The 26,035-nt window shown below is 47.2% G+C and overlaps 1 protein-coding gene across 2 annotated transcripts; it reads left to right on the forward strand.

Annotated features, from left to right (window-relative positions):
* The first annotated feature begins 6,352 nt into the window (after positions 1-6,352).
* RSAD2 (radical S-adenosyl methionine domain containing 2) lies at positions 6,353-24,720 on the forward strand. Of its 2 annotated transcripts, XM_025927251.2 has the most exons (6): positions 6,551-7,010; positions 12,034-12,195; positions 15,889-16,118; positions 18,750-18,899; positions 19,713-19,745; positions 21,619-24,720. In XM_025927251.2, the coding sequence occupies exons 1-6, from the start codon at positions 6,659-6,661 to the stop codon at positions 21,781-21,783; spliced, it is 1,092 nt and encodes a 363-aa protein (XP_025783036.1). In that variant the 5' UTR covers positions 6,551-6,658; the 3' UTR covers positions 21,784-24,720. The 2 variants fall into 2 exon arrangements, with proteins under 2 accessions (XP_086556075.1, XP_025783036.1); XM_086699949.1 differs by lacking the exon at positions 12,034-12,195 and having other exon boundaries at positions 6,353-7,010.
* Positions 24,721-26,035: the final 1,315 nt, after the last annotated feature.

Below are 26,035 nucleotides of genomic sequence, written 5' to 3' on the forward strand. Positions count from 1 at the left end.
TTTTGCTGACCTTCAAACCCGGGTGTCTCCCGATGTGCGCGTGGGCCAAACCAAAGGCCCGCATTCGGTCCCAGTCGGTGGTGGTAGCAGCTGTATCGGCCAGAAGTCCGCCGTCGACGGTATCGCTGTCCTTGTGCGGCAGCTTTTACACGCCTGTTTGGACGTATCGTTGTGTGCTCACTGCTTAGCTGAGGATATCTTGGACGATGATGGTCAGGCCGACTGAAAACCAAAATCCTATGGGGAAGAGTCAAAAATTCACAACTGAGCTAAAGGTGGAAAACGTTAGCCGAACGGAGAGCAAATAAACTTTACGATTTAAGCAATTTGGATTCAGCGCAGGTGCATGTGTAATCCCGAAAGGAATACAACTTGTTGACAAGCAGGAACTTTTAGACCTGAGGTTGAACTATGGGCTAATAGACCAGGGGCAGTTCAGCTCTTCGAGAACAGGATCATTCTTACTCTCTGTGAGCAATCTGACTTTGGGGCACTTAGCGGGCAGAGGTGTTTTCACGTGTATAATCAGCACATGGGAGACCGAAGAAGAAAACACCCATATTGCGTCCTCCCATGAGCCTCTCTTGACCCTTTTTGCGCGCCCCTTCCCCACTGCCTCTGTCCTTTCTTTGTTTTCCTCTCCGTTTCACCTACCTCCCCCCACCAAGAAGACAGTGAAATTAAAGACCTTGCACCCCCCCCCCCCGTGCTCAGTCAACCTTCATATCTGTTGACAATCGAAGATAGAATAGTTTCACTCATAAAGGGAAAAAAAAAAATCTGTCAGATTTTTGAGCTCCGGTTTCAAATTCCTGTACAGAGAATCTGATGGTCCCAACTTAAGTGGATGTTTTGATGGAACAAACTACCCTTGTGGGTGGAGAGCAGAGAAGCTGGGAGCTGGAAAGATCCTTCAGTGAAGTCTTTCGGTGAGTGGATAACACAGCTTCATTCATTTAAAAAAGTCGTATTTTTTGGGGTGCCTGGGTGGCTCAGTCAGTTAAGCCTCCAACTTTGGCCCAGGTCATGATCTCACAGTGCGTGAGTTGGAGCCCCACATCCGGCTCTGTGCTGACAGCCCGGAGCCTGGAGCCTGCTTCCAAGTCTGTGTCTCCCTCTCTCTGCCCCTCCCCCATTCGTGCTCTGTCTCTCTCTGTGTCTCTCTGTCTCTGTCTCTCTCTCTCTCTCTCTGTCAAAAATAAATAAACATTTAGAAAAAAAATTTTTTTAAGTCATAGTTTTCAACACTTGGAGTATTAAATGGGAAAACTAAAGCTATCCTGGCCCCTCTGTTCATGGGAGGCGCGGGGAGCAGAAAGGAAGAATTAATAAATATAAATGCAGTAATTAATAAATAATAAATGAAAACACTAATATTTATTTTGGAAAGGAGATTGGTTTTGGAAAACCTGCTGAAGTAGATATACTTCTAGGTAGACTATTCAAATGGAGAAAAAGAAAGAAAATGCAATCCGCACAATAGGTATCCAAGAAAGGAAAAAGCCACAGATTGTGAAGGCCTCCAAAAACAGAGAATATTACATACAATTCTACATCAATACGTCTGAATGTCACAAAATAAACGGTGAAATTAGAAACTAAGAATTGACAAAATAGATCTGGGAAGGAGTGATGGTTCTATAATCTAAACCCTGGGAAAGAAGGTAATGAAGGACCCCAAAGTAGACACATTTAGTAAGTAACTGCTTTATTAAGGAACAGGTAAACCCTCTAGTCCATAAGCCTTCTATTTCTCTTTCATAAAGTTCTTTTGGATGAATTTGTGAGCTTCCAATCTGAAAAATATTCTATTGTATTGTGGAGTTGATTTTCTCACTAATAGAGCTTATGTGCCATCCCATGAAGAAAGAGTCAACACAACTCAGAGCATCTCTCCAGGGGAGACCGGAGCCATGATCGATCCTGGCCAAACCCTAGAAACGTGCCCTTCAAAAGGTCCTTTCTACCAATCATTGATGATTCTGTGTCTATACCAGAGCAATGCCACATCGGCCTGTCAGCACTGTTCTGCACACACCAAGGTTGGTGATGGGCGCCTCATTCACCGTTGGGTTTCTTAGATTTGGTGACCATGGCCAGTCACAGGTGAATGCACCTACACGTCTAACCCTCCACATAAACCCAGACTCTGAGACTCAAGCAGGCTTCCCTGACCAACTAATTTGTACTTGTCCCTGTAGTGCACTGCTTGAGAGAAAGTCCGTCCTGAGCAACTCAGGCCAAGGGCTCAGAAGCCTGTGCAGACCTCTCCAGACCCAGTCTGAGTTTTCATCTTCTTCCTGTTTTCACTCTGCATCCCTTCCCTGGAATAAACCCTAACAGGGAGTATAACCTGCTCCTGAGTCGTATGAATCCTTTTAGCCGATACCCACACACAAGACAGCTAAGTAAAAATTTCAAGGAACAATATCTTATTTTGAAGCACTTTAATAGTCCATTTCATTTCCTTAAATACTCACACGGATACACGAAACCACAGCTCTGCAAATTAATAGAATTAAATCAATTAAGTTTCAACTAGTAAATGAGTGAACAAGAAAGCCCAAGAGTTAAAGATATGTCCAATGTGTGTAACCAAGAAAGTTCATGATAAACAATGAATTTCTAAAAATCTGTACTAAAAATACAGAAAGTCCACTGTGGGGGGAGGGGAGGGTGGAATGCAGGAAGTCCAATACAAAAGTGGGCAAGGGACGCGAACAGGCACTTTACAAAAGAGATGGCTGATACACATATATAAAGGTGCTTAATATCACTAGTCATCAGAGAACTGGAAACTAAAAAAGAGCTACCATTACATATCCACTGGGTGGCCAAATTAAACCAGACAAAACAAAAATCTTACAGTGAAAGTGCCAAATGAGAAGGAAGATGTGGAGCAGCTAGAACTCTTACAGTATTCTGGTGGGAATATAAACTGGTTCAAGCGCTCCGGAAAGCTCTTTGCAGATATGTGCTCAAGGGGAGCACACATACACCACATGAGGCAATGAGTCCATTCCTGGGTATATACCCAACATAAACGCACATGTATATGTTGACCAAAAGGCATATACAAGAATATTCATGGTGTGATAGCAAAATATTCCAAACGTTCATCATAATAAAATAAGGGGCGCCTGGGTGGCTCAGTCGGTTAAGCGTCCGACTTCAGCTCAGGTCACGATCTCGCGGCCTGTAAGTTCGAGCCCCGCGTCGGGCTCTGGGCTGATGGCTCAGGGCCTGGAGCCTGCTTCCGATTCTGTGAATCCCTCTCTCTCTGCCCCTCCCCCGTTCATGCTCTCTCTCTGTCTCAAAAATAAATAAATGTTAAAAAAAATTTTTTTAAATAATAATTAAATGAATTGTGGTATATTCAAACAGTAGAATCAATAAATGCTAGCTAGGAAAATGAACAATCTACTGCTAAACACAGCAACATGGATAAGTCTACAAACAGCATTGAGTGAGAAAGTCCTGACAGAAAGCGGGCATGTTGTGATTCCATCCACATGAACTTTAACAGCGGCAAACCTAGAGTACGGTTTCTAGAAAACGGGACAGGGTTATCTTTGGGGCAGAGGTAGGGTTCAGGGCCTGAGGGAAGGTCTTGGAGGCTTCTTGGCAAAGTTCTATTTCTTGATCAAGATGCTCATTACATACATGTGTTCAGTCTACCAGAGAGTCATCGTGCCGTGCATTTACAAATTGTGTACCTTTTGATGTATGGGATGCATAGTAGTTGATGGGTAGTCCTGACGTATGGTATGCGTGAGAAAAAGACTTACCACAGAGATGTTAGGATGTCTGCAAATAACTGAACGGATTCTACGTTCGGCTGATGTGTTGCAGCCGCTGTTGGGACATCCCTGCAGGAAACGGTACACATCAGGGAGCATGGAGTATGTTACAGATGTTCAGGTGTTTAGGAAAAAAAGTCCCTGGCTACAGAAAAATGACGATGACATTTGACTGTTTTCCAGTTGCGTGTGGATGCCTTTAGAGATGGCCGACTCCCACTAGAGAGCCAAAACGGGGCTGCCTTGTGCTTCCCCCAGCCCACCCCCATCTTGAGCAGTTGGAGGAAGAAATCCCTCCCTGGCTTGTGCAGGCCCTGACTTTGAATAAGAAAGTCTACCGCTCCTGAACCTTACTCTTAAATGGGTGGGAAAAGACAGGTTGGAAGGAATAGGACATATGTTCAAGGAATACCATAAGGACTTGACTTTTGTGAGTTCTCTGCTGGAAAAACTTGGGCTTATTTATCTGATTTGTGTTTTATTCACATTTACCAAGTTTTTCTCTGAAAAGTAGGAGGCTCTCAATAAACACTTGTTGAAGCAAAGAAGAAAGGAAGGAAAGAGAGAATGCCTGGAGGAAGGAAGGAAGGAAGGAAGGAAGGAAGGAACAAATGAATGCATAAAAGAAACTGGCCTGCTTAGAACAGATTTAGGAAAAACTAAACTAACGTGCTGATAATTACCATGGAGTAGGTTTCCAGGTGTTACATCCCAGTTCAAACACTCCCTGCGTGGCGTGAGCTTCTCCAGCTGTAAAATAAGTAAGTGCGTGCAAAGTGTAGGCCGGGGCCTGGTGCACAATGCTATATGGTATGCTAGATATGGTTAATTTATCACGCAAGCACTACTCTCGGTGCTGAATATACATTTTAATCCTTAAAATGCCCTGTGTGAGTGTGACATTAACATCCCTATTTCCAGATGTGTTAACAAGATCAAGCAGATGAAGAAATTTACGCCAAATGAAACACTCTTGGCCGAATTAGGATTCAGACCTTAAAAGGTCTGGTTTGAAAAGCCTACATGGTCACCCTCTGTGCCTTACCTGATACTCAATTTGAAATGTAAACCGATTCGGTTTTCATTTCTTCAAACACATGTGATCCAGGGGGAAAAAAAAAAGTATTTCCTGATTGAGCCATACGACAGTGAGATTTTACAATGCTTTGGGCTAAGATTTCAAGCACTTGCGTTATATCCATTAGTGTGTAACCAGAAATCATTACACACAGGCTTGCTATTTTGCTGAATTTGCTTTCAGTTTTCTTTCCAAGTAAAGTGAAAGTCATCTTTGTTTCTATTTAGAACACAACACCGCCAGAATAACAATAGCCAACCCCAAGTGAACACGTGCCACTTTCCACACACCGTCCCAGTTTGTGATCCACAGAAATGAGAACTTTCAGTCTTCACACACAAAAAAAGCTGCATGAGCTATCTGGACCTACAGATGAGGTAACGGAGATCCGGAGAAATAAAGTAACTTACCAAAGCCCCATAGCCAGTACGTGACGAGCTCGGTTTGTGGCTCCAGAAGCTTACCTACCAGGACTGTCCCAACTTTCCATGAGCTTCAGGAAAACTTAAGACCACCTGCTCGAACCACAGTCCCTGAGTTCGAGCCCCGTGTCAGGGTCTGTGATGACAGCTTGGAGCCTGCTTCCGATTCTGTGTCTCCCTCTCTCTGACCCTCCCCCGTTCATGCTCTGTCTCTCTCTGCCTCAAAAGTAAACGTTAAAAAGAATTTTTAAGACAATTCTGATTAAAGACAGCTAAAGCAAAAAAAAGGTTCAGCACAAAATTTGACAATGCTCTCTAGGAAACTGAAAATCAGGAAGAAACTGCTGTAATTCTTGACAATGAACAAGCACCTTAGCAAAGCTTCTGATTTTCCTATGGTCTTTTGAATGTAGAATAGAAATAGGGTGCCCGGGTGGCTCAGTTGGTTAAGCGTGTGGTTTGGGCTCAGGTCATGACTTCACAGTTGGCAAGTTCAAGCCCCACGTCGGGCTCTGTGCTGACAGCTCAGAGCTTGGAGCCTGCCTCGGGTTCTGTGTCTCCCTCTCTCTCTGCTCCTCCCCCCACTCTCTCTCTCACAAAAATAAGTAGATATTTAAAAAAAAAAAGTAAAATAGAAATGGTGTGCCTGGCTGGCTCGGTCCGAGGAGCGAGCACCTCTTGATCTTGGGGTCGTGGGTTCGAGGCTGATGTTGGTTGCAGAGATTACTAAAAATAAAAAAACTTTAAATCAATCAATCAATCAATCCAATAAAATGCAGGAGAGTGTAAGTGTCTGAGTTTCAACGCTGGGAAAATACAGAAGGTGGAGATGGACAGCTAAAGGTAGCTGGAAGTTGGGTGTTATTATGTGCCTGTGCATTTGGACCGCGGTCTGCAAGGGGCGCCGAGGCCCACGGGCCCTGCAAGGGCCGCCTGTGCCATTCATTCTGTGGCTTTCACACCAGACTCTCGCTGGGGGCGGCGGCAGGAAGCGTCATGTGTGAGGAACGTGCCGCCCGGAGAGCCGCGGCATCTCTGTCCGGGCTGCGGCTCCCTGCTGGACGGAGGGCCAGACGGACAGAGAGCGAGGTCCTGGTCTGTATCCAGTGAGAAGGCCCGTGCCGGCCCCCAAGACAGGTGAAAGGTGAGGCCAGGCCGGGCGGATGCTGGCCCCGATCCCCAGCCTTCAGCCTTGGCCCCGTCCCAACTTTCATTTTCACAAACAGGAAAATCGAAACTTGAGCTCAGCCGAGAGAGTTAGTCAGAAGTGTGTCCGTCCAACCCATGTGACAGGTTGCTCTTGGCACATATAAGCCCTGTCTCCAGGCAGCAGGACAGCCTCAGGGAGCCTGGCCACCATGTGGATGCTGGTGCCCGTGGCTTTTGCTGGAAAGCTGCTGAGCGCTTTCAGGAAGCCCCTGCGCTCCCTCTGGAGCAGCCTGGTCCCCTGGGTCCTCTGGCTCAGGGCCACACTCTGGCTGCCAGGGGGCCAGAGCACCCGGCCACCGCAGCTGGGCCGGGGAGAACCGCAGGAGAGCAGAGGGGACGGCGGGCAGGGCCCGGACCAGCCCACCACCCCCACCAGCGTCAACTACCATTTCACCCGCCAGTGCAACTACAAGTGTGGCTTCTGCTTCCACACGGCCAAGACGTCCTTCGTGCTGCCCCTGGACGAGGCCAAGCGAGGGCTGCGGCTGCTGCAGGAAGCCGGTGAGTCCCCGGTCCCGGGAGGAAGTCAGGGCGCGGCCACGGGCTTGGGGATGCGCACAGGTGGCAGAGGGCCTGCAGAGCGTCCGTCCCGCGAGGGAGAATTGGGGTGAATTTGGGGGGGATGCCTGGGGTGAATTTGGGGGGGATGCCTGGGCCTTCGGAACCAGTCGGCTGGCGCAGCCCGGAGGGACTGCAAACCCATCCCTCCTATAGTCTCCAGGTGAGCAGAGGTCCCTGCACCTGCCGGGCTCCCAGTCCCCCCCCCCCCCGTTTGCCAAGAAGCAGGTTGGGACCGTTCTACTTTCTGAGTTTGTCCAAAGCACCAATGCAGTGGGGGGTTTCCAGAAAGAATCAATGAGGAAAGTTGAAAACAAAGACAAAAACTCTGATTTGGGAACTACAATGTTCCAGTCTCTTACTTTGGATTAGGTATGTGTTCCTCCCATGAAACTTTAAATTTTTTTTTTTACATTTGTTTATTTTTGAGAGACAGGGAGAAACAGAGTGCAAGTGGGGGAGTGGCAGAGAGAGAGGGAGACACAGAATCTGAAGCGGGCTCCAGGCTCCGAACTGTCAGCACAAAGCCCGATGCAGGGCTCGAACTCACGAACCGTGAGTTCATGACCTGAGCCGAAGTCGGGCGCTTAACCGACTGACCAACCCAGGCGCCCCTCTCCCGTGAAACTGTAAAGAAACTATTTGCAGTACAAATACGACAATGATTTTGATCTCAAGACTTGCTTACTGAGCTTCTCCACGCTAGCGGAAGCATCTCAGAGAAGGCTCGGCATGTACGTGATTCCGAGGCAGCATCTTCCCCTCCACATCCGTCCTTCCTTCTCAACTGGTCTTCCTGTCTTTCCCAGAGCTCCTGGGAAGCTGGCAACTTCAGCAACCTTGCCAACTTTTTCTCAACTTGCTTAACGGTTGTGTTGTCTTTTTGTTTTGCTTTTTTATAGAAGTATAACACACATGCACAAAGTCGCGCCCGTCCTGAGGGCATAGCTGAGTGAACCGCACAAAATAACCACGCCCAGATAAACAGCACTCAGACAGCGTCCCAGCGCCCGGAAACGTCTCCCTTCCATCACTGTCCCGCCCCCCACAAGGGTAACCCCGAGCTGGTCTTCTAACAGACAGATGGCTTCTGCCTGATTTTGTACTTTACGTAATGGAATGATCTGATTTCTTTTGTTGCCCGTGGTGTTTGCTCAACCATCCACAGCCGTTCAGCCAAGTGGAGTCCCACCTCACTGTTCCCGTGGGGTCTGGCTCAGGGTCTCCCCGTTTCTCAGCTGGATTGCTGCGATTCTTATAATCATCTCTGCTGCCCCCACGGGGACCTCAACGTCCTTCACCCCAATGCCCTCAGTGCCCTACGCTCCAGGCACATCATGTTATACTTATTTTCCTTCACCACCTGCATCAATCAGGCCTGAGATCACGCTATCCTCTCTTTCTGGAATGCCCTGTCTCCCTATCTGTGATCCCACGGTGCCTGCTATGAGCGTGTACTATAGCACTTTTGAAGTTATGTTTCGTTCCATTGTTTTCATTTTTTAATATTTATTTTTGAGAGAGAGACAGAGCATGAGCTGGGGAGAGGCAGAGAGAGAGGGAGACACAGAATCCGAAGCGGGCTCCAGGCTCCGAGCTGTCAGCACAGAGCCCGACGCGGGGCTCGAACTCACGAACCATGAGACCGTGACCTGGGCTGAAGTCAGACGCTTAACCGGCTGAGCCACCCAGGCACCCCAGGCTGTTTTATTTTTAATATCTGGGTCCCCAAAGGGTTTGAGTTCCAAGACTGAATGTTAGCATTCTGTGTATTTTTGTGCCTAGGAGAATATCTAGAATGTAATAGGGGGGTAATAAATGTTTTTGGAGCAAATGAAGGGAGGTCTGGCATCCTGGAAAGAGCTCAGACTCTTGACTCACAAGGCAGGACTTGAGCTCTTGCTGAAGCACTTATGTGACTTGCCAAGACATTTAACTTTTCTGAATGTAAGTTAACTAATCTTTAAAATGTGTGTAAAGGTAACTCATATGCCAACCTCAAAAAGTAGCTACGAGGCACAGATAAGCAAATGCTCAGATGTTTCTTAACAGGGCCTAAACTACTTTAGTTATAATTAAAACGCTTATATGGTGACCTCTCAGTTTTAAGTAAATAAAACCAAAATTACTTAAAATGATTAAGGTGTAGTATAGGTTATGTGCCCTGTAGGTGAGATTTCTGGCTAAAATAGGAAAAATCTACTTTGGTGGTGATTAAAAATTTAAATCTAAATGCAAATTATATTTGCAATTAAAATGTACTACTCCGGCTGAAGACGCATCTCCAGAATATTACTGACTCCTCTCACTTTTACACGGAGAACACGGAATAGAAGGTAGCCACTCTGGGGGTCAGTAGCGATCTGGGCTGTAATAGGATCACTCCTTGTATGTTAAGACCATTGTGAAGTCATTGTTCCTCATCTAAGATCTTAACTACGCATCCACGTCCCGTTCCCTCAGCTCTCTCTTCCTTTTATCCCCTCTACGTCTTACCCTCAAACTCATCAAGGGCCACGCCACTGGCCAATACACTGTCTCACGCTCTCTAGTTTGTCTGACCCTATTTAACCACACTTTAGGGAATAATGATGTTTTTATTAAATATAACCACCACCACACAGCCAGGCTCCTAGCCCTCACCAGTGAGGGGATAGAACTTCTCACTGTCCAGTCGTAGGCCCACCGGAGCGTGAAAGGCGATGTTGAAAAGAATAACAGGTGACATCTGGTCTGCCATCAGGGGGGACTAGCTTGGGCAAGCGGGGGTGAAGGGCCGCCCCGCTGACAAAATGGAAGGCTTTGGAGCTTGGACATCCATCTCAGCATTTTTTTTTTCCCCTAGCCTTGTATTCGTGAATAATTCGTGAACCTTTCTGGGCTTCAACCCTGCAACTAAAAACCAGGATGGGGCGCCTGGGTGGCCCAGTTGGTTAAGCACCCAACTCTTGATTTCAACTCAGGTCATGATCCTGCTTTTGGTGAGTTTGAGCCCCACATCGGGCTCTGCGCTCACAGTGCGGAGCCTGCTTGGGACTCCCTCGCTCCCTCTCCCTGCCCCTCCCCTCCCCGACTCGCGTGTGTGCGCACAGGCTCGCTCGCTCTCTCTCAAAAATAAACTTTAAACAATAAATAAATGATAAAAACCAGGGTAATGATTCCTTCCTTGCTGAATGAGTTTAAGGATGAATTTAAGGATGACCAGCCTTCAGCCAGGACCTCAAAACCGGGTCCGGACAGCATTTTAAAAGCTGGGCTACAGTGAGTTTGCACAAATGAAATGGCCAGGCACGGTATTCCATACTTGGTAGGGACCAAGTTTGTTGAATGGATGTTAACAAATAAAATTCTTAGGGAATTTTGTGGCAGATTGTGCTGTTTGGCCCTTAATAAGATCCCCAGCCTTCTCCGTTAGTTTTTTGGTGCTTCTAATTATTTTATTCCAATGACTCGGTCTGTTTGCTGCTCTTACTGGTCTCATGCTTGCTCCTTTGACCTCTGATGCCCACACACGCTTCTGTTTCAGCAGCCTGTCACCCTGTGCCCTTTCCTTCGCATGCTCTGAAGTGTGGTGGCTTCTGTCTCTAATCCGAGCAGGCTGTCCGCTGCCTGAGCTATCAGCACCCTTAGAGTCCCATGAAGTGTGCGTTTCAAACTTCACTTAGTGGAGCTAGTTGCTTACCGATTAAGGGTTCATTCTGGAAACGTCCCGCTCTGATATTGCCAGTGGAACAGAGCATCTGGTAGAGACGCAGTCAACCGAGTTGAACTGAACTGAATTGAAATGAACTCCACTATGACAATATCGCTGCAGAAATTCTAAATGTATTTAGACCTTCTGGACTTTCTACTGAGCGTCCTTCCAATCTTTCCTTCATGCCACTAAAGTTCCAATAGCATCATTGAAAGAAGGGGCATAAGCCCACAAGGAAATCCACAGGTTGTTGTCCTAAATGGTTTATGGCTCTTGGACGCCTTCAGCATGTGTCTGCAGGGCAGTGGCTGTAAGAGGCTCACCAGCCTGCTGCATGGAATGTAGGACATTTCAAAGACGGGAAGCATGTTACCATGCAGAAGCACAGCGTTGATCCACAAGTAGGGGGCGAGGCGGGAGGGAGGAAATAGGCCAAAGGCCCTTCCACGGCTCTCCCCACCACAGTCAGACGAGGTCCCTCTTCAAGTCCTGCAGATGACAGGCGGCTTCTCTTCTGAGGGATCTGGACCACCAGGGCTGTGCTCAGGGACCCCAGGTGGGGCCTGGAGGAGAGCCCTCACTGAAGGCCGGGGTTTGAGAACCTGCCTGCTGGTACTTTCCAGGGTACAGGCAGCCAGGTGGTCAGGCATAGCAGGAGATTAAGAGTCCTTCTCCAGGAGAACAAAATGGCCCAGAGGAAACACCAAGGCTACCGGCATGTGGGGCATTATCCAGTGAATAAGTCCATTTCTCGCTCTGTCACTCTGTACCGAAACCCTCCATCTGCGTGGTTTCTTCCTGAATCACAGAAATTCCATTCCGCTCTTTTATGCTTCACTCAAATTAGAAGGGACAAATAGAAACCCCAAAGTAAAAGGCAGATGCCAAAACAAATCAGCAAAGAGAATAGAGGAAAACGTCAAAAAAAAAAAAATCTGTAACTGATCATCCCAGAGAGATGAGAGGAAAATTATTATGCGTAAGAAGTAACACAATGCTGAGAAAACAGTCAGGATATGGGAGAGTCTGGAGAGTGGACACTGGGATTTCCAAAATTAGAATTTTGATAGAAAGACTAAAAAGATAAGGTCCTGAGAAAATGGGACTCCAGAGACACAGCCCAAGGGTTGTGAGTGAGGGTTGGGGGTGAGGGGGGAGATAATCATTTTGTTTTCGTTACCTTGAGAAAACAGCCCTTTTGCGGTTAAAGCAACAAGGGGTGTTTTGCAGTGGGGGGCGGGGAATAAAAGATTCACGTCGGGCCTCTCACAGGGATGGAGAAGATCAACTTTTCGGGGGGAGAGCCATTCATTCATGACCGGGGCGAGTACCTGGGCCAGCTGGTGAGGTTCTGCAAGGAGAAGCTAAGGCTGCCCAGTGTGAGCATCGTCAGCAACGGGAGCCTGATCCGGGAGCGCTGGTTCAGGACTTACGGTGAGCTGCCTGGCGTCACGCGGGAGTCGTGGCCGCTGCGAGTGTTGGTTCTGGGTCCTTCCATCCCGGGGCCTTAGGCTGGGGGGCGGGGAGGGTCGGGCAGGGAGGAGAAACCAAACTCTAATATCTTTACAAGGCCGGCACGCAGTTAGAGGTTTTCATGCCGCAGGGCTCCACGTAAACAAGCATGGCAAGACAGATAACAGAAAATATTAGCAACCGCGGCTCTTCTGTGCGTCCCAAGTGAGCAGGTATCAGCTCCTGTGGCTTTAGCTTAGCCACTAGCAGGGGACAGTGACACCATTCTGCAGAATAAACCCTTTTGGCTTGCGGCTAATGCTCAATTGTTAAATCTCGAAGGAACTGTCATTCTGTTAGTCTCATCGATGAAGCATTTGGGCCAAAACTGTCTTCCCCTCCTTTGGCTACGTATGCGGCTGCTGAAGACATTTAAATAGACTATCTGCGTGGGGGACTGAACCCCAGACTCGTTATGTCAGAACGTCATGGCGTGTGGACAGACCAACCTGAAGGGCTCCGAGGGGCTCTGCTCCGCAGCCGGGATGGCGAACCATGGATCCTAAGACCCTGGAGGTCCCTCACAGCTGAGTTTCCATAGATGTAACATCCCCAGAGCAGAGGCTGGAACTTAGAGAGCCCCGGAAAATATTAGCTGTTATTACTATTATCATTTCAGGAGACAGTTACCTAACTCTTAGAACACAGTGTTCCGTCCTCCCTTTGGACGAGCGATGTGAGCTTGGCTGCCACCAAAAACATGGCCGCATTTATTCTCTGTTGAGGCTGCTCACAGAAAGGCTCTGACCAAATACCCCTCCGGAGATGGTGAAGACACGGGTGTGGTGGGAGGGAGGGGGTGGTGGATGTGGGTGGTGTAGCCCATGGGATGAATGTAAGCAGGAAGACAAGATTCGAAAGTGTCCGGGAAAGGCGAATCCGGGAAGACTGTGAAGGGAGCCGCTTAGTGAATCAGGGTCAGAAGCATCAAAGGAAACTTTGGGAACCAGATTCAGAGAGGTAACAGAGGCTTAGGGAACCGTGTGAGCAGAGGATGATCGGTCGGGCTTACCGGCAGTGTCCCTGCGTAACGTCCTCCCTCCAACACTGGCTCTACGTGGGCGCCATCATGGTACGGGGAGCAGGCCCCGCGGGCTCGCTGCACTCCAGGGTCAGAAGCCCAGATGCCTGTGTGGGAGAGGCAGGGTGAGTTAGTGGAGCTGGAAGCGCATGAGAAAAGCCCACTCCAGCCGCGGGGAGCAGTAAGAGAGCGCGAGGCTGTGAAGGATGGGAAGCACCAAGTCCTGTTCATGGTGGACGAGCTGACCGCCAGCTGGCCACGGGCTTCCACGGGCGTTTGTCCTACATGGGGTTTGGGGTACGTGTCGCCACGTCCCGAAACTCTTAAAGATACTTCAGAAATCCACATGCTCTGTGAAATCTCCCAATTCAATATTTGCACGGAAATTTGAAATATTTTGAGATGCCACGAGGACCAGCCACGGCAGCGTTTGTGTCTCACCGGGTGGTCTGTAAGCCTCAATTTTCCACCTCTGGTTTAAAGGACCAAGGGTAAGTCTGTGAGCTTGAGTGGACAGAGGGAGCTGCTGAGTCTGGTAGTTTTCTGGGAGCACTCACGAGACTCAGCGGCCACTTATCGCCGCAGCTAAGGTTCCTGAGAGCCAAGGACACAGCTGGGGAATAGCAGAAGATGTGCATCCCTGGGATCCAGAGAGGCCAGACGCAGGCTCCCGGGTCCTTCCCCTCCAGGGCGAACAAGACGTGCTTTCTCTCTAGCCGAGCACTTCAGGGACGTGTTTGGAAAATTTTTGCCGAGGAATGCTCATTGGAGTCTTAGGGCCTGAGACTTTTATGCAGGGCTGGTCACTTAGGCTCGCACTGTTGGGCAATCACCCACGGCAACTGAAACTCGGGACTCCCAGCAAGGAAACCAGGTACGTCATGAATCTTGCATAACGATCCCAACAACTCTTGACAAGCTGATAGAACGTGCCCTAGACATACATACATCATCAAAGGGAGACCCAGAGAACGTGCTGGCATCCATATATGCAGGGATCGGCCAAGACTCCATCAAGGTTCCAGGCTTTCCTGGAGACTTACAAGGACTGAGCACACAGGTCCTCGTTGCTAACTCTCTTCACAAGGGCTCCGACAAGAAAATCCGAGAGCAGGAGGAGGGGGCATCATGATCGTAGAGCAGAAGCTGGAGAAGCGACAGAATAAACTAATGGACAGAGATGCTCAGCTGACTTGGAAATCAACTAATATAACATAACTGACAGGTCTCTATTCTAGTTTGAAACTTTGATTTTGTTTGGGTTAGAGACCACTCTCTCAGTTCATTCCTTTCTTCAATATCGTAAGCCATTGGGAATTTACCTGAGATCAATTTTTAGAACACTTTGAGTCGCTTTATTTTTTTTAAGTTTATTTATTTTGAGAGAGATAAAGATAGCACGAGAAGGGGGAGGGGCAGAGAGAGAGGGAGAATCCCAAGCAGGCTCCGCACTGACAGAGCAGAGCCCAACACAGGGCTTGAACCCACCAACCATGACATCATGACCTGAGCTGAAACCCAGAGCCAGGTGCTTAAGCGACTGAGCCACCCCGATGCCCCATTTTGAGTTGTTTTAAATAATGGTCAGTTGCCCACTCTGGTTCCAGTTTGTGCTAGATACTTTGAGCCTCCAAAAGAAGTAAAAGACAAGTGCTTGTCCTTGGAGAAACTAAAGATTAGTTATCCTACGAGGGAGCTACATTAATTAATAGATCACAACTCATGGTTCAGAGTTCAGGACGGCCAATCACATCAGTTCCCAGTTTGTATTGAGAGGCGGAGGGCGTACGTGTGGATAATGTATTAGCCCCCACATCGTACTTCAAATTGCTCCCTGATTAGAAAACCAGACAATAGTTGCTTACAGAGTTTTGGAACCCCTAGTTTCTATAATTAGGGAGTCGTTTTAAGAATCAACTTTGCAACCAATTCTGCAAAGTCCTAATAATGAGGAAAGCTCAAACCTAGTCCACTGTGAAGATGTGGCCAGAGAATGAGTGGGTGGTAGAAAATGTCTGGGCTTCGGGCACCTGGGTGGCTCAGTGTAAGTTTAAGTTCAGCTTTAGCATCTGACTCTTGATTTCAGGCTCAGGTCATGATCTCACGGTTCGTGGGATCAAGTCCCACATCAGGCTCTGCACTGACAGTGCATAGCCTGCTGGGGTTTCTCTCTCTCTCCCTCTCTCCCTGCTACTTCCCTATTCACACATTCTCTCTGTCTCAAAATAAATAAAATAAACTTTACTTTTTAAACGTTTTTTAATTCATTTTGAGAGAGAGAGAGAGCAAGTGGGGGAAGAGGCAGAAAGAGAGAGAGAGAGGGAGAGAGAGAATCCCAAGTAGGTTCCACATTGTCAGCACGGAGCCCATTGCAGGGCTCAAACTCATAACCCGTGAGATCATGACCTGAGCTGAAATCAAGAGTCAGAGGTTTACCTGACTGAGCCACGCTGGTGTCCCAAATAAAATAAAGTTGAAAAAAAAAAATGAAAAATGAGATACAAACAAGACACGTTTTATCATAAAAACCTATAAATGGCCTAACAGGTTTGGTCCTTGAATGGAAAAGCTTAAAGATGCCTGTTTTCCGTCAGGTGAATATTTGGACATCCTTGCCATCTCCTGTGACAGCTTTGATGAACAAGTCAACGTCCTCATTGGTCGTGGCCAAGGAAAGAAGAACCACGTGGAGAATCTTCAAAAACTGAGGACATGGTGTAGAGATTATAGAGTGGCCTTCAAAATAAATTCTGTCATTAATCGATTCAACGTGGATGAGGATATGAGGGAGCAGATTAAAGCCCTGAACCCGGTCCGCTGGAAAGTAAGTACCGTGTCCCGTGTCACTTCTGCCGAGTATAACTCAGAAAATGTTTGGGAGACGCTTGTGTCAATGAAACCCGAAATGTCAAGGTTAGAGAGAACTCTGGACTGAAGGAGGCAGCCAGGAAACCGGGTCCTCATGCTTTCTTCCAGCCCTGTTAAACTTTAGGCTGCTTACGCTGTCTTTGCCTCAATTCCCCCTTCTAAAAACTGGAACTGATTCCCTTCTGGAGTATTGGGAGGATAAAGGTCAAAAGATATAGTCAATGCTTGCAGGTGTTCTAAAAAAATACATCCATAGGTGGGGCGTCTGGGTGGCTCAGTCGGTTAAGCGTCGGACTTCGGCTCAGGTCATGATCTCAAAGTCCATGAGCGTGAGCCCCGCGCACATGGAGCCTGCAACATGGAGCCTGCCTGGGATTCTCTCTCTCCCTCTCTCTTTGCCCCTCCCTCGCTCTCTCATTCTCTCTCAAAATAAACATTAAAAAAATAAAGCATATATCCATCCAACACCTAACCGATATTTATTTATTAAATATAGTAATACTGGATTTCTTCTTAAAACTCTTGGCTTATTCATAAATGGATATACGTTCTTCATAAATTCTGTTAATATATTATTCACTGAATTATTAGTAGATATTGGGGCCACACCATCCCCAAGCTGCAGCAAAGTTCATTCACCGAGATTCGTGCTTTCGAGCCCTCCATCAGCTACTAAAAGTCTAACGTTCCAATTCAAGGTGTAATTACAGCACCCACCATGGACAGACACTTGCAGATAATGACAAATTAAACTTTCCTACCCCTGGCTGTTCCTCAGACTCAACTCAGGGAACTGTTTGAAACGCAGCTTCTCGGACCTGCGTCCCATGCCCCGAAGGAATTAGAGAAAAGCCAAGAAAGAGAGACAGGGGCAGGAACGAAGGCTGTGGTCCAGCAAGGGGGATGGACGAGGACCAGAGGCGAGGCTCAAAGCTCTTAGACTTTCCTTCTAGAACCACCTGCCGGATACTCTCCTTTTCCCTGGTCCCCTAACTCTGTTCCACTACTGGCTTCCTCATTATTCTCTTTTTAGCTTCTCTCTCTCTCCCTGTATGTGTGTGTATACAAAAATACATACCTGGCTTTGGTTTGCCAGGAGCTCCTTGTAGCTTCCTGATCCCATAGCTTCTTTCCTCCCATCTTGTAACTCCTCTTGTGGCTTCTGCGTGCTGAGTCACTCCAGAATCGCCTTTTCAAAATCCTGAGTTTTCTGGAGGGAGCAGATTAGCTACTGTCTGTTTGAAAAGCAGTTTTGGCATCAGATCACTGGCGTCTGCAGGCCGCAAACTGATGAAACGCAGCACCCCCGGGTCAGGTGCCTGGACCCCCGAGGCCGCGTCCTCCACGGGAGGCCCCGTGCTCAGTACTCCAGCACTGAACGAGCGTGGGAGGGAAGAAACCTCAGTGTTCTTCCACAGGGGGTCTGCCATCACCTTCAGGCTTGCTCTGGGGACAACAGAGCAGGCTGCACCTGACTTTCCCCATCTAATCCCACCACCCTTCCCCCTGTTTTGCTTCTCAAGCCCCACTGAAGTTGGTGGATTCCAGAACCAAAGTCACCACGGCCAAAGTCCCTGCGTGTCTTTACTGCACCTGCTATTCAAGCCGGCTTGGGATTCCCACCTGTGTGGAGACCTCCTCTGACCTCCTCTCTCTCCTCACCCTGTGCCTGGACTGGGGATGGGTGCCGTGGGGACAAAGATGAGAGGTGTCCCCTCCCAGGAAGCTCCCAGGCTACAGAGCAAGACAGCCAGGAAAGCAAATAGTAAATCTACCGTGTGACCAGGGTCCGCGGGGACGGATGTTTAAGGACTAGGGAGCAGAGAAGAAGGGGGTGGGAATAGAGTGAGCAAAGAAGGCAACGTGTAGGGCGCTTCAAAATTAATTCTAAGCTGGCTAAAATGTTAATTACATGCTGTGCGTAATCCCCCCTCCCTTACATGAAAACCCTATAGCCCTGGGCTCTGTGCTGGGTCTGTGTTTGATCAGCTGTCACCTATTACCACCTTGCTCAGGCCCCTGGGACAGTTTTTTCCTTCTCAGAGGATGGTATTCCTTATGATGGAATAATAATTCACACACACACACACACACACACACACACACACACACACACACACTTTACTTACTTAAAAGAATGTTAAAAGACTATTAATGGCTTTGGAAACTATCCTTGTATATCTACTGAAAAAAGCCCCACGTAGTGTAGAGGGCTTAATAAGGGATGTTTGAAGTCAGCAGAGACAACATTTCGAAAATACTTCTTTCTTGGTGGATCGCAAATGATTTGTCTATTTTCTTCATGCTCTCATTCCCTGCGGTGAACATCACTTAGTTGGTGGTCTGAAAAGGTTAGATTGTCAGACTGGCTCAAACATAAACTCGACCAGTTTTATATTTTCAGACCGTTTGGACTTTCTGACGTTGAGGGACCCAGAGCGATGTCTTTCTAGAATGTTCTTTAGTAGAAGGACTCTTCCTTGCATAGAGGACACAAAGCTGGGTCTGGGGAGGTGAGGTTTGGGGCATAAACATGGGGGGGTGGGGGGGGTCACTCTGCTAAGCAAACACCCTCCTCGCCTTCCAGGTCTTCCAGTGCCTCCTCATCGAGGGGGAGAATTCTGGAGAAGACGCCTTGAGAGAAGCGCAACAATTCATCATCAGCGATGAAGAATTTGAAGGATTCTTAGACCGCCACAAAGAGGTGTCCTGCTTGGTGCCCGAGTCTAACCAGAAGGTATAATGGAGCAGACATGGTCACATCTTGAGATGGTTCCAAGCAGGGACCTCTCTAGCTCAAGGGATCCACACACTGTTCCTTTAGAGGGCTCAGCGAGGAGGATGGGAGGGTGCAGCCTCGGGCTGGAACCCACCACCAGCCCTTCACCTGCCAGCTGTGGGGCCTCTGAAAGACCTTCAGGTTCCCTTCCCCCGCCTCTGTCCTTGGACTCTGTGTCCGCCCACCGTTCCTGCGGTGGGAGCTGTTCCAAGGACGCAGCCTCGAGAGGGTAGGTATAGCTTCCTCTAGGAGAATAGGGACACCTTTCATATACCTACAGAAGGTAAAACTAGTTACGGGTAATGAAGGTAACATTAAAATCTGCAGGCAGACTCCCAGGTTCATAGCCTTAAAGCTTAATTCCATTGAAAATGGGGGAAATTCCATGCATGGTGGAAAAATAGCCATTGGGAATACTGAATAAAAAACAAGGCTCTCCCACAGCTTGAGAAAATGGAGAAATTAGCCTGGGGATTTCATCCTCGGAGAAGCTCTCACAGTGTCCTTTGACCCTTTCAGCCTGGGGCGGAGAATCCAGCCTGCTGAAAACTGTGAGAGATGCCCCTGGAGATGTATGTTAGGTGGGGACAGGGGCGCTGACTGATGGATCCCCTCGTAAGGGGCAGAGCCAAAGACACTCACGTGGTATAAGAAATGCAGACTCCGGAAGCAATAAAACACAAACACGCAAACCCCGCAAGACCGACCGTTGAGCGCACATACTGAAAAATATACTTGAAACTAAATTTGTATTTAATTTCTCTTTTGCAGATGAAAGATTCCTACCTTATTCTGGATGAGTATGTGAGTATTTCTCATGAATTATAAAATTTAAAGGCTCAGGCTTTCTCCCGTGGGGCGATGGGTCCTCGGGTGTCACATAGAAAGTGGCACTGCGTGTCCTGTTGTCTTGGGCTGGGGGTTCTCCAGCACCAGGGCACCCAGGGTACTTTGGAGGAAGGTCCTATCACACCTCACATCACCTTTAATACCTCTGATGTTGCCAGCTTGTCCCCTGATCAATCTTGGCTTTGGTGAGAAGAGGTTACCTGCGGCTCCTCTCCAGAAGTCACTGACACGATTGCTACCCGCTCTGCCTTCCAGAGAAGAAGGAAAATATTCCCCTTCTCAAATTGGAAAAACAAATTACTTTTTTCTTTCGTCTTTTTTTTTTTTTGGCTAGATTCATAAACCATTGCCAATATTTCTAGTACAGGACAAACAAGTCCATTCAAAGACCTGTTTCTAAGACATGAGCGAGCTCCACGGGCGCCTGGGTGGCTCAGTCGGTTGAGCACCCAACTTCAGCTCAGGTCATGATCTCGAGGTTCATGAGTTCGAGTCCTGCGTCGGGCTCTGTGCCGACAGCTCCGACCCTGGAGCCTGCTTCTGGTTCTGTGTCTCCTTCTTCTCTCTCTGTCCTCCCCTGCTCACGCTCTGTTGGTCCGTCTGTCTCTGTCTCTCTCTCTCAAAAGTAAATTTAAAAAAGCATTAAAAAAAAGAAATGAACTCCAACAAGAACAATGGTTTTAACGTATGCATGGAACTTGTCAAAATGAGAAATGCTCATTTTGACTTTTGGTATTTTATTATTTTCAAATTAACCAATGATGCTTCACAGCCATTTCATGGTCTGTCAGTAGGACAAACTCTCTTTATGGGGCATAAGGAGAAAGGCAGTGATGCTAATGTCCAGTGTTAGAGGGTTCAAGGTAGAGAGGAGAAGTCAAACAGGATTTATTTCTGTTTTTGGAGTATCATGATAGGCAGGGGGTTTTGACCAATGCTCCTTTACAAACTCTCTGGCCTCCACACAGTTGGCGCAAACATAGTGGAACCCAAATTTGCTTTTGGTAATTTAAGAACATTCTGAATCATCAAATGTTACTGTAAGGTGCTTAGTGACATGGTAGGGGTTAAGAAGGGTGAAGACCTCATTCCCGCCTGACAGGGCGCGTAAGACTCTTCGGTCTGGTGCCTGCCCGCCTTGGTATTTCCTTTCTTATCCCACTCTCTCCCTTTCTCAAAAGAAAAGTTTATTAACTTTACACCTGTATATCTGTGCGTGAACAGTTTTCATTCCAGTAGTATCACCTACGTGCCAGCCTGTGTCATGCTTCTGTGCATTTATAACACCGTTCTCTCCAGTTAACACTTTCTAAAATTTTCTAAGTTTATTCTTTTATTTTGAGAGAGAAAGAGACAGCACGAGTGGCGGAGGGGCAGGGAGAGAGGAGAAGGAGAGAAAGAATCCCAAGCAGGCTCTGTGCTGCCAGTATAGAGCCCAAAGGGGCTCAACCATGAGATCATGACCTAACTCAAACCAAGAGTCTGAACGCTTAATCAACTGAGCCACGCAGGTCCCCCCCCCCCACCTTACAATTTCTAAACATTACCTCCCCCCCGACCCATGGAGGGACATGTGGCAGGCATGTAATTTGGTTTATCATGTGCTCGTCGATCTAATGTGTTTCTGTTGGTTAAAGTGAGCTCTTCGAGCAGAGAAAGAGTGTTCTAGGAGGTCGGCATCTTCAGTGTAGTGTCTGGCCAACAGCTGTCGCTAAATATTTGTTGAAATGGCTCCAGGGTCAAACATCATTCTAGATTAACCCCCCAACACTGAGTTTCAAGGAATCAGTTATACAAACATATCCCCTTTCTGTCATGAATTTTCTAGATGCGCTTCCTGAATTGTAGGAACGGGCGGAAGGATCCTTCCAAGTCCATCCTGGATGTTGGCGTAGAAGAAGCTATAAAATTCAGTGGATTTGATGAAAAGATGTTTCTAAAGCGAGGAGGCAAATATGTGTGGAGCAAGGCAGACCTGAAGCTGGACTGGTAGGTCCGGAAGCGGACCCAGCCTTCAACGCGCCCGTGGGGACGCTCGCTCGGACCTGAGGTGTGCTGGCCGGGCTCAGCAGGAATTCCTGCTGCATTTCTCAACGGCCCCCAATCCCATCTTCTGTTGCACCTGCTACCTGATTCTCCACGGTAAATCCCGGATCATCAAAATCCACAGATAATGCAAAACCCTTAACTTTAGTTAATTAGCTTATTTAAGATTTAGTTTTTTGAGCAGTGTTTTCTGCGACTCCCGTGTTCCCAATTTTGAAGCTATTTTTGTCAGACCTTTCATTTGATAGAGTGGGGGGCTTTTTGTTTGTTTGTTTTTTTTGTTTTTGTTTTGGTTTTTTGGTTTTTTTTGTTTTTTTGCTAAATGTTGAGATGGCAATTTTCACATCTAGAACAACGACAGAATCCCTTCCCTGGTTAGTCTGCCCACTGTAACTCTGTCCTTTCTGCCTTCATACCATCGTGGTCTTGGACTTTTTAACCCAGAGTCTAGAAATAGTCAACAGATGTTTTCAGAGAGCAGGAGATGATGATCTCATGGGTGTTCAGTAAGGGCCTAGAAGGAGATAGTTCATCTGCCCATGCTCTGCACGGCCCCTGGCCCATGCTGACTATTCCGTGAATGTTAGCTCTCTCTGCTAGTCCCTTTTCTCTTCCAAGAGTCTCAGCAAAACAAATACACACTTTACACTTCATGACAAAGGGGTCAGGGTTCAGATTGCTGTACGCACCTGTTATCCAAGCCACCGGGATCTTCCCTGCACCAACGTATGAGTGCATGTGAATAGACAGTTGTCCCTGTATCTGTGATAAATCACGGCTACTAGATTGGTCTGATCTGTTAGGAAAAGGCACTGGGATGCTGTGTAGGAAAGAATGAAGGGAAACTCCTAGAATGTACCTGGATTTTACATAAATGAAGCCATGGCTCAATATAATATTTCTCAACTAACTCTGAATCACTTGAAACAAGGATATAATCTGGGTCACAAAAAAAAAAAAAATCTAGGCGAAGAGGAGAAAACCTGTGCCTTCCTTTTCTTAGCTTCTTTGGGAAAATATCACTTAAACTGGGTCAGGGGAAAAGATTCTCTACTTGTGGAAATATCACACACAGTTTGTTTATGTAATTTAGACAGTATCTCATTGCCTGGAAAACAATAATTTCCTATCATTGTTTCAAAAAAGGAAAATCATGGACCATTTTTTTTTGCCCAAGCCTGGAGAAATTGTAACCCAGCTGCCATGCCGGTGTCGGTCACTAGGTGGCGTTTGAACGCTGCCCGAGTCTGTGAAGCAGCCACACAGAGATTCGCTTCATAATCTACTTTCCAGACTCGGTGATTTTGAAAGTTTGGTTTGTGATTTTTTTTTTTTTTCCCGGAAAAGATAGTTCTACTTCAAATTTGAAGTCACTATCGTACAACATAAATATATTTGTGTCCCATCTAAAACAGGATGGGTTAAAAAAAATAAGATAAAAACTTTTTAAATAAATAAAAAATAAAATAGGATGGGCTGTCCTGCATTTTCCATTTTTTTGTTTTATATTTTAAGAGAAAAATGAATTAGAAAGCTTTTTCCCTGTATGGGCCTTCAACGTATCTAAGCTATGACCGTAACTAAGCTATGATGACCTTAGTATATAGAATCAGTATATAAAACACTTTTGATTTTTTTTGCATAACATGACCACACTTTGCTGACCTTCACATTATTCAACAAGAGTAAGTTCAGCAAACGAAGTTCACGTATGTGAAAGCACCGAAGACGTTGTCTGGTAGACAGCAGGTGCTCAATCATGAAACAAAATCTAAATTGAAAGTCCAAATCCTCTGAGTTGGAATGAATTTCTCTCAAATTCGATCAAACTCAAAATGCAGGAAATTGTATTACTCATTCCCCAAAGGAAGTCTAAAACAAAACAAAACAAAACTGCACCAGAGAAACAAGTATCCTACATCTAGTTTCCGGCTGTTTTTTACATCACTATTCCCCTTCCTTATGCACCGTTAGGATCGGCAATGTTTAAAATATCTAAATGTTCATTTTTAAGGGGGAGAAATTGGGACGTTTAACACTGAGTAAAATTCAAATTTGAACTACAGAACCTTTTGCTTTATATTTTCAGTTTTAAATATGAGTGTCAGTTTTGTGAAACACAGTCTTTTTTATTGAAAAAAAAAAACAGCAGAGTCCACGTCTCGTGATGAGCACTGAGTAATGTATAGAATCGCTCGATTACTATATTGTACACCTGAAATAACACGATGCTGTACGTTAACTGGAATTGGAAAAAAATAATGAACAAAAAGGGGAAAAAAAAACAAATGGTAAATTTAACTGAGGCATCTCCATTTCAATGTGAAGAACAAAGGTTTTGTGGTGCTTTTGAGTGTTGCTAATGTTTACAGGGTGGTGATATGAGTAGAATTTTGTCTTAGGAAACCTAGAAAGGTCAGACAATAGTAATAGCATGTTGGTTTCAAAAGTATGAATCAACTCTGCCATTTAGTGATAGATGGTGCGAAAGTTGCCTATTTTCTTTTAAGGTTAAAGGGGAGTGAGATCATGAGCTGAATCATCTGAAATGCAGGCTCCTGTTCCTTCTCTGCTGGGGTCTGGAGTCCAGTCCCTGTGTTGGGAGAGACACAACATGATACTAACACAAGCGAAGTCTCAATGAGACTCTACCGGGCAATAATTCCTCCCATAGGCTACCCTCTGGTTGAAAGACTGTTTCATCAGCTGTGATTAGAGGAAGACCAATCATGCCCTAAGATTTTAAAGCTTTGTCTTGAGTGTGTATAGAAGGTCTCCATTATTAGGGGAAAAAATATATTTTTTCTTCATATGTGCTGCTCTGGAGTATTGATCTGATGTATTGTAAGACGTTGTAATATATTAAAATATTGTTTGTACACTGCCTCCTCTCTCAGTGGGCCAATATAACGAAGCCTCTCCTGGGTGTGTATTTAAAGTAATCGTGTGCTTTTACAAACTGCCATTGCTAAAGGCAAGTACAGTTTAAAAATCAACAAGGTTATCAATAATTAATAGGCATATTGCAGACAACCCGATTACCAACAGAGGGAGCGGAGACGAGTCACCGGAGAAAATGGCCTTTGTATTCTAAAATGAAAACCGGCGTCTTGGGGGCCAGGTGTCCAAAACCCGGTCACGTCAGGGATAGCACCAGCCTCTGCACCAGTGGGCCTAGCTCGGCGCTCGGAGTGTGAGAGGTCCAGCAGTCCCAGGGGCAGGCAGGTGCCTGGCCCTGGGGTCCAAGGAGGTGCAACCCTGGCACCCTGGTTCCCGGCCGTCCAGTCGGTTCCTGACCCCTTCCTTACAGGCACCCACTGGCCCTGCACCTGCTCCACAGGAAGAGCTGTTACCTCCCAGCAGGCCAGTGCCCTCCCTTCCGTCCCTCCCATAAGTGATTCATCTTTTCCCTCAGGGCATCTCAATGTGTCCCTGTCTCATTCAGCTCCCAATTCCAGGCTCTCACAGCCAAGTGCTCTGCATTCCTGGCCCCGGTGCCCCCTCGTGCCCTCCATTCTTGCTCTGGTCCTCCTCAGCCATGCAGCATTCTCCCAGACATGCCTGTGCCCCGGACCTCTGGTTACAGCGCTCGCTTCTTCCAAGGGGATGTGGCCTCACGACTTTCACCCTCCTGGACGCTCGCTAACCCTGGGCTCCAGCCCCAGAGGTCAGGGGGCAGATCCAGCGCCTCCTTCCAGCCAATGAGTCTCAAGGAGCAGCTCGGGTCATTGGTTGTGTGTCCAGGCCACATCTGGGATGCACGACTCCGTGTCAGGCCCCTGGTGCTAGGTGCCCTATGCAGCCATGGTGAATGAAAGGGCAAATTGTGCAGAACCACCCCCAACACCCCCCCCACCCCCCACCCCCCAGCAAGCCCAACTCAGGTGCTCTTGAGATGGGCTCCAAAATTCAGGCTTTAACATTTTTTTTTCACGATTCCTCTTCTTTTTTTTTTTTTTTTAATGTTTATTTTTGAGAGACAGAGTGTGAGCAGGGGAAGGGCAGAGAGGGAGACACGGAATCCAAAACAGGCTCCAGGCTCTGAGCCGGCAGCACAGAACCCAACGCAGGGCTCGAGCTCACGAATCGCAAGATCCCGACCTGCGTCGACGTCAGGCGCTTAACGGACTGAGCCACCCAGACGCCCCTTCATGATTCTAAAAACAATACACGCTTGGAGTATATTTGAAAAACAGAGT

This window comes from Puma concolor, chromosome A3 (assembly GCF_028749965.1).
Source record: "Puma concolor isolate L17-30 chromosome A3, mPumCon1.1.hap2, whole genome shotgun sequence".
NCBI classification, from domain to species: Eukaryota; Metazoa; Chordata; class Mammalia; order Carnivora; family Felidae; genus Puma; species Puma concolor.